This window comes from Lissotriton vulgaris, unplaced genomic scaffold (genome assembly GCF_964263255.1).
Source record: "Lissotriton vulgaris unplaced genomic scaffold, aLisVul1.2 SCAFFOLD_1074, whole genome shotgun sequence".
In the NCBI taxonomy this organism is placed as follows: domain Eukaryota; kingdom Metazoa; phylum Chordata; class Amphibia; order Caudata; family Salamandridae; genus Lissotriton; species Lissotriton vulgaris.
This window is the reverse complement of record NW_028254715.1, coordinates 760,801-769,442: the sequence shown is the minus strand read 5'-3', so window position 1 is coordinate 769,442 and position 8,642 is coordinate 760,801. Positions and strand designations below refer to the sequence as shown.

Below are 8,642 nucleotides of genomic sequence, written 5' to 3'. Positions count from 1 at the left end.
CACGACAGTTGCCACTGAGTACGGTCCAAGAGGTTCAAACTGGATGCCATCTTGAATGATTGTATTTTACCGCTTTCCAAAATGTCACTTCTGAAGAGAAAAATTAGATGTTTTACAAAGCACAATGTTAATATTCAATTGCAAACACAATATAATATGACACGTCATTCACCCCTACTATTAATAATGACAAGTTGAAAATGTCATTAATACTTCTTACGATAGCTAAACATTTAACCTTGCATTTAGTTAAGTTGTAATTTTTTTTACTTTTTAAATATATTCTAAGTATATGGCTACCCATCTTAAAAACACATTTAGTCAGAAATGGGTGACATGGAAAACGAGCAAGACGGAGAGGCGGAGCGAGGCAAGCGCGCCACAGCGAGAAATCTGTTTTGCATTATCGGGAACGATAATGCAAACCAGATGTTGGCAGTGCAGGTAACCGCCACCAATAGGCCGTGGGCGGGGCAAATGCGGAACATGCGCCCGCCTTTGCCCAATTGAATGCTGTCTTTCTTAGAAAGACGCACGCAAAGCCCAATTGCCTGTGAGGAAAAGAAAACCACACGCACAAGCGTGTGGTCAGATTCGAAAAGCCCTTACATGAAGTCTTCGCCAGAGCAGCGCATGCGCACTGCTACAGGCTCGACCTAAAAAGGGAACAGAAGTAAACAAAGGAGAAAGGGAAAAGAAGCAAAAGAAAGAAATAGAAGTGAAAGTAGAGTAATGAAGAAATAGAAAAAAATGAAAACAAGGAAAGAGCAAGCGAGAAACAAAAATTGATAGAAGTAACGAGAAAAGGAGAGCAAGTAGAGTACATGTAGAAAAGGGAAGAGAGGAAGAAAAAAGAAAGAAAAATATCCAAAAAAGAAGAAAGAAAGAAGACGATAAGAAATAAAGAAGCAAAGACCAGGAAAGAAAAACAGTGAAAAAGAGAAAAACTAGAAATCAGGGTAAGGAGAGAAAGAATGAAGGGATGAAAGAGAGACAGAAAAAAAAGAAAGAACAAAAAACAGGAAAGGGAGGGAAGTAGTGGAAGAAATGAGAAAATTATATAAGTGAAAGGAAGACAGCAAGAAATTGAATAAAGGAAGATTAAAGAAAAGAAGAGAAGTTGAGAAAGAAAGTGGGACAGAGAAGAAAGAAAAAAGAAGAAAGGAGAGAAACTGAGGAGAAAAAGAAAAACTGAGAAAATGAAGGGAAGTAGAAGCAAAAAGAAAGAGCTAAGGAAACAAAGAAAAAGAGAAAAAGAAATATTGAAAAAGGAAACCAATAGAAAAAGAAAGAAAATGATATTAAAGTAACAAAAAAATAATTTGTCAGAAGAGAGTGGGCTACATGTTCGTGCATTTTCAGATTCCTGTGCCCCACCTGTTGGAAACCCCTGTTGCAGGTTAACATTACTGAACCAAGCAATGAGTTATTCTCCTAGCAAAGTAGAGTGTAAGGCACCTGCAACGAAAGGGAAAAACTCGAAATCATTTTGAAATTGACATTAGAGTTACAATGGAATACTTTTGGATAGCTGAAGCCTACCCCTAGTTCGGCCCATGTTAGAAAGGCATTTGATTAATGTACATAAATCATAAGCTAACGATTACCCTATGAATATATTGAATATGACTTATTTATGTGGATATACTGCAATCTGTTATCACACAAATTTAGATTGGAACACATAAGTTAACGTGATTAGTAATGACGATAGAGCACACAATTTCTGCTGCTCCGTCACTATGGGAATTGTAGACAGATATTCACTATAAAAGGACCCCTTAAACAATGTTGGCTACCAGGGACGACCTGGCCATATGTGAGCTACCAACAGCTACTGCCAGATTTCCAGGAGTAGCAAGAGAGGTTTGAACATATGTTCACTACCAAGAGAGCCCTGGACACATTACTACCAGGAGAGCTCTGGACCTACGTCTACTACTAAAGGAGCCCTGCACCTAAACATTCCCCGTCCAGGCTGCTTTAGACAGGTGTCTTTCGATCTACAGAGCCAGTGTTGCTGCAGGGGTGCACGGGACCTAATACAAGCACGGAAAATGGTCTCCTTGGTCCCCTTTTGGGTAGTAAAAGTCACCCATAATTGAGGACTAGTAGACCCCTCATTTGGCCCCTGCAGCACTAGTGATAGCTTAGCTACATCCTTGCACTAAACCATAGGCATGTTAATTACCATATGAGCTCAGGGCAGATGTTTGCTGCAAAGGCGCCCCCAATTGGATAATTACCACCAAGTATGACCTAGGCAGGTTTTCATCATGGGGTTTTCGTTATTTAAGGCACTTAGGCGTAGGCAGATGTTTACAACGTGAGAAGAAGTAGAATGTTATCATCCTTTTAGGGAAGCCTAATCAAAGCTGCAGGGCCAAGGGAACTCTAGCCTTCACTAGTAAGCAACCTGGACAGGTAGATGAACACAGCCGAATAAAAAGGAAAAAAGTACTGCTCAAATATTCAGGCAGTACAACCACCAGCGCTGAGTTCTCCACAACATAAGACCCTGAAAGACATACTTTCGGTCAGGGAGAGGAACAAGTTACAAATGCACAATAAATGCACCGGATGGATGGAACAGATCTCAAGGTAGTAGAAAATGTGTGCGTTGTACAGACCACGCACCTCTGTAATGGCATTGACCATTGTAAATGGGAACCGCTATGGGCGTCGACCTGGGCAGCCAATGAGCTCCCAGACAAATGCAGACATATCAAAGGAACGCGCAGCATGCACAGGAAAGTACAGAGGTTTATTCTCACACTGTGACGCAAGTATGTCTCCCCAATAACCAGCGGTTTTACGACTATTTACAGAATAAAATACTGCTGAGGAAGAGAAATAAACAGCCGCGTAGGAGAGTCGGGCCACACCTGCTTTGTGGGATGGGGGGAGCAGGAGGCAGGTCAGGGGTGTCTCATCTGGCGGGCAGGCGGGGCGTGGCCTCAGCCTCCAGTCGGCTCTCGGTCCGCTCGTGAGCGACGCGTCTTCCTTCCATGTGGCTGGAGGCGCCTCGGTCCTGCTGTTGCTGCTGCTGGCTGGAACCATGCTGAGGAGGCTGGGACTGTGCTGCCTGCTGCTATGTCTGCGGGTGAACGGCGCAGAGGAGGCGTTTTCCGAGGTAAAGGTTGAAAGCTGTTGGAGCGATGGGAAGATATTAAAAGACGCAGCACGTTGAAGCACATATGTGCACTCTGCTTTAACTACCTACTAGATGTGTGATCTTGGGGGGGTGTCGTTTAAGCTCAACACTTCGCTTCTTCGGCTCGCGAATTACTTAACCGAGCCCATCTTTCCAAGTTTCCGCACGTTCCATGCCAATTATTGCTCTCATAAATTCTCCCTTTTTGCATCCCTCTCCTCGTATGTCTGTCTCTCCTCTAAAATATACTCCATTGCTTAGTTTCCATTCATGTTATAGCTACTAACAATGTCATGCGGTCACTTTCTCTGTCCTTTCTTGTTTCCACTTTCCTCTATCATACACTCCTCCCTTCCCGGCAATTCTCTCGTTTCCTGTTTTTTTTTTCCATCGGTACCCCTCCTCCTCACCTTGAAGGCTCGGCTCACCCTGTGTCCTCTGGCGTCTTTTAGCCAATTCCTCTCCCTCTGTCTCTCTTCGCAAGGGTTCCCTGCATCCCTTGCCTTCCAAGGTTCTTGTTTTCCCTCATCTCAGATCCTGCTGCTCACTTCACTCTCCGGACCCGTCTCATCTCCCTCCCGTACAGATGTTCTTTCTTTCTCATGCCTACAGATGCTCCTGCATTTCTTTTCTTTCCATGTTCGTGTCTGCGTCCATCAACCTGTAGCTCACGCCAGGCAGACACTACTTACTTCTTGTGCTCCTGCCTGTCTTCCTGTTATCTTCCTCACTGTCCTGCTACCTTATTCTACCTTCTCGTACTTAATGGCTACAACTAGTAGCAGCCATCACCCTAATCCTGAACTTCCTACTATCGCTGTGTGCCCGCACCCCCTAAACCCTATGTGTCCTCTCCACTCACTCCCTTGTAGTTCGTGATGGCCTTATCAGTCCCCTGTCTCTAGTTCTGATCGCTTTATTCCCTCCTATACAGCTGTTTTCTCTGTTCCTCTTCACTGCTTCGCTCTAGTCCCATGCATTCCTTATGTTCTCCCTGTGAGATCATTTTTATCTGTCTTCATCCTGTCATACCCTCTACTATTCCCTGTCACTTCTTTGAAGTTCTAGTTCTCCTTTTATATACTGCCTAGCAATTTCATCTTGGCTGCATTCATCTTCCTCTACCAACTTCCTGCTATCTTTTTACATCCCTCTCTCAGTAGGAGGCTTCTGATTTTATATTCTCCTTTATCTTCAACAATTCTTATGTCTTCTCCTAAACTCTTAATTAGCTTGCGATGTCTTTACCTGTCCCATCCTTATCCGTAGCTCTCGTTTTCCTCCTTTCCATACTTTTGGGGGAAGACGCTTCCTTTATTAACTCTCTTTCCCAGTAACAGTTTCCAGTGTCTTTCTGTAAGTTTTAACTGAACAGTTTTTGTTCTGATGACCTTTCTGGTCTCTGCTTTCCTTATCTGTCGTTTGCAGTTGGTGTCTTTCTTGTTTCTTCTGTTTCTCTTTGCCAGTCCACTTTCTTAATAACTTACCATTTTCCTTTCATCCTTCCCTCAGGTTTACTTTTCTGTCTAGCAGTTGAGGTTTCTCCCTCTAGTTCTAGTGCTATCAGCAATCACAGTTCCCCACTCCTCTGTAGTCCATAGTTTCCCCATCACATCTTTTATCTTTTTATCACACCAACCCCTGGTTTCCCCATCAGCCTATGAATTCCCCATCTTTACCCCTTCTCCCAAGCCCCTCATTTTCCCATTTGACTCTTTCTTCATGGCAGTCCTTTCTCTCCTCATCTGACCTTCTCTCCTTCATAACTCCATATGTCTCCTCTTTCCCCTTAGCCGTCCGTACAACTTAATTATTTCCTGTTTCACCTCATCACAGCGTATTCTGTTATTGACATTTCTATACCTTTGGATGATTAGCACATTCTGTCCATCTTTGCTTGTTGTGGATATGCCCCAGGCTCCCTACCTTGCTTCGATTCCGAAGAGTTTTTCAGACACTGTTCTTACAGTATTCAAACCTGTCCTTATATAAAATCTATGTTCTGGGTTTCTTTTTCAAAACTATAAGTTTATAACTGCGATCTCTACTAAAACCCCTCCTTTGATCCATCTGATACGGCCACTTTAAGGCTAATTTATTTGCTACCTCATGTTGGTAAAGTCTTGAAGGCTCAGGATGTTTATACAACAGATATCTTGGCTTAGATTTGGGTTTAAGGCCTAACCAGGTTTTCCCTGGCCATGCTGGCCAACCTCAGAATTGTTTCTGATGTCGCCTGTGTCAGAACTTTTGTTTTGATCTGTCAGCTACATTTAACCTATTGCCTTTTCCATCTGTCTTCACTGGGCTTTAAAGGCAGAGGATTAGAAAGGTGTACATCGTTTCTCCTGACAACTTCTAAGTAGTCTCTGTTTCCACGTTCGTCTTCACTGCCAGGCTCTAACATTGCAATGTTCCTCAGAACCCCGCAATGCCCACCTGTCTTCTCAATATTTATGTTATGCCATTGCTTCTCTTGTCCAGTGAATGGCTTCTACTTCTGTTATGGAATTGGATGGGCAGCAAATGACTTATGCTGAAATTAGCCAACACCAAAGTCATGATTGTCAACCACTAGGGGCCAATATGAGAAGGTTTGGTACTGTCTGTTTTAAATGTTGATAACTCCCTGCATATCTTGCATTTCAATCAACTTCCTCTGGGCTTCACTTTATTTTTCCTCCTTCATGGTACCTCACCTTATGGGGCAGGGGTATGGGTTGCTCTTTATCACCTGCATCCAAAGTCAAGAACCTTGGGTTTCATCTTGATATATTGCTGTTGTTTGAGAAGCGAGACAGTGTTGTAACTTTTTGTTTCCTTCAGATTATACTAGTAAGGAGGATCATCTCTTTTTATACTGCTCTTTTTTTAGGTTCTTGATGTGGAATCCATAATACTATCGAGATTAGATTGTGTGAATAAGTGCTTTTTAGGTATACTAACCAACATAGTTAAGAAGCTCCAACAATTCTAAAATTTGGTGGTTATGGTGATTTACACTCTTTCCAAATTGGATCAGCAATGCCCAATTTCACGTAGAGCAGCAGCTCCTTTTTAAGGCCTTGGGCTTATATGTATCTGTAGTAAACTGATCTAATATGTGCCTCTCTCTCCCCTACCACCTTCCCCTTTGGTCTGATGCCCGCACTCATTGAGCCTCACATTTTGAGATATACAGACTGTGACGGAAGAAGAGGCATGGTCTCTTGGCGTGTCAGGCTTGCTTCACATCTATATGCAAAAGAGGGCAGTGGCCTTATAAACTCTTGTATTGATTATGCAATTGCATGTTATATCGGGTTATCAGAGTGATGTTTAATCATTGGAATTCAGCCAGAATCTTAGACTCATTGGCTACTGGTTGGGCAGTGGGTAAAATGTCAGACTCTTTGTATTTACCATAAAGCCTATTATAGTAGCAGAAAATACTACTTCATATCTCTTCTTCCTAGACACAAGATCCAACGATCATTGAGACGTGAAAAACAGCAACGCTTCATGACACCTCGCTTTTTAACATCAAGAAAAGGGTGGATAGTGTTTTCTATATTAGCTCTTCCTATAAGGGAGTATTATTCCCCTGGAGCTGAGATGAACAAAAACATTGAACATGTTTTAGAAAAAAGCTGAAGATGTATTTATTTGATTAGGCCATTCTATGCTGATAGGGTAGTATTTTTGTGTGCAGTTGTTGCTATTGGTATTGAATCTAAGCACTAAGATCCCTTTGATATGCGGCTGCGCTCTATTAAGAGTCGTTTCATTCATTTCTTCTGCTGTGTTTCCAATAATCAAAAGTTCTAATGCACTAGTACAGTAGTCTTCCCATGATTTGAAGAGTGCATGAGTTGTTCAAATTGCTGAATGCATTGTATGTAGAATTGAGGGAAAGAAAGGGCTTACAATTTTATACCAGATGAGGTCGAATGTCAGTGTGTGCCAGGGTTTTCGTCAGAAGTGCATGGTGCTAAGCCCTCCCTAAGAGTTCTAGTCAAACCGCAGACACAAATATTTTCAAATACCTTTTTGCTCTGTCATGTGAAATCACTGCGGGAACTTGTTCGGGCATTACCTAGGCTATCCAGGGTTCCTGGGACCTGGTTGTAACAATTGGAGTTGTTTACCTCTGGTGTCCTGGGCCCTCCTTGCTACTTCTTACAATTAGAATCAAAGCTATTAACAAGTACTATCCTTTACCATATGACTCTAGCATAGCAATACTGAGCAGTCCAAGTTGTACTCATGGAGGTAATGTGGCTATAAACTCAGAACTCAACCGACAAAGTAATCTACTTAATAATGCTATTAATTCAGTCACTGCGTTTACTTTAAAAAAAGAATAATGTTTTAAGTCATACTAAACTAAGTACTATACCTATAACACAATTGCACACAATGGAAACCAAACATAGCAAAGCCCTTTCTAATGGGATTTGTCACTTGATTAACCCGTTCAAAACCCGTGTGTGGCATTTGTTTCAAGGTTACTGAATGTGAAGCCCTTTCCTATTCAATTTACACTGTGAAATGCACCTTCCAATTGTATGTGACCAAATTCTTTCCTATGACTGGATGTTAATCTGTGGTGCTCGTGAGCACCCTTAACTTCACACTTCGTCCGAGGCCCTTAACAGTTAAGTGTGGAGGTGCACACAATTCTTTTCAAAGTGGCCACATAGTCAGGAAGGGCAGCCATGACTTAAGACAAAGAGGCTTCCAAGGTGAATATGTGTGTGTGCGCACTACACTTTTAGAGATTCTGGGCTGCCACTAGAATATTGTTAATCATGTAGTTGATTGCATTTTAAAAGGGATAATTGAAATAACTGCAGTATCTGAATTGCAAAATATGGTCATAGCTGCCAACTTTATAGTATTATTGTGAGAAAATATGTTTGACATTCTTGGGTGCCTGCTATTTTCTTTTTTAAACTAGGGGGTTGGCATTAAAACGTTTAAAGACCATCGGCCTAGACTAGAGAATGACATTTGGGGCACATACATTTCTTGCAAGAGTCACCCTCAATAGGGCAATGACCCTTAAGCACCCAGTGGAGGAGAAATAAGGAGCAAAGACTCAATGATGGGAGTCCACAAGCAAACTCCAGTTGGGCCCACTGCCCACACCCAGGGATCCTTTAACCCACAATGGCTGTGACCGACATTCACGGTCAGCCTTTTCCTGTGCCAGCAGTTCCACAACAGCTGCAATGGACACAGGGTAGGGGGTGTGGAGGATTCCGAGTATATAGTCCCACAAAAGCAGGACCTTAACAGGTTATTAACTCCACAAACACTGTCCTGATTTGGATGTGGTAACTGGCCCTCACCTCAGTTGAGTCTCACCTAGTTGCGTCATTTATACTCCTTTAGAGCAGATGGGAGGACTAATGCAACAGGGGGGGGAGGACCTACTGGCAAAAATGACAAAGTGGCTCTCCTCAGTCACTAGTAACTACTGATATTTCCTTTAGGCCTTAAGAAG

General features: G+C 42.5%; 1 protein-coding gene across 1 annotated transcript in view; it reads left to right on the top strand.

Moving 5' to 3' along the window:
* The first annotated feature begins 3,025 nt into the window (after positions 1 to 3,025).
* LOC147659455 (uncharacterized) overlaps positions 3,026 to 8,642 on the top strand; it is a 264,915-nt gene continuing 259,298 nt past the window's right edge. The window contains exon 1 of the mRNA XM_086951745.1: positions 3,026 to 3,133. Coding sequence (XP_086807871.1) covers positions 3,059 to 3,133 — 75 coding nt within the window. The 5' untranslated portion in view covers positions 3,026 to 3,058. The remainder of the gene's footprint in view (positions 3,134 to 8,642) is intronic.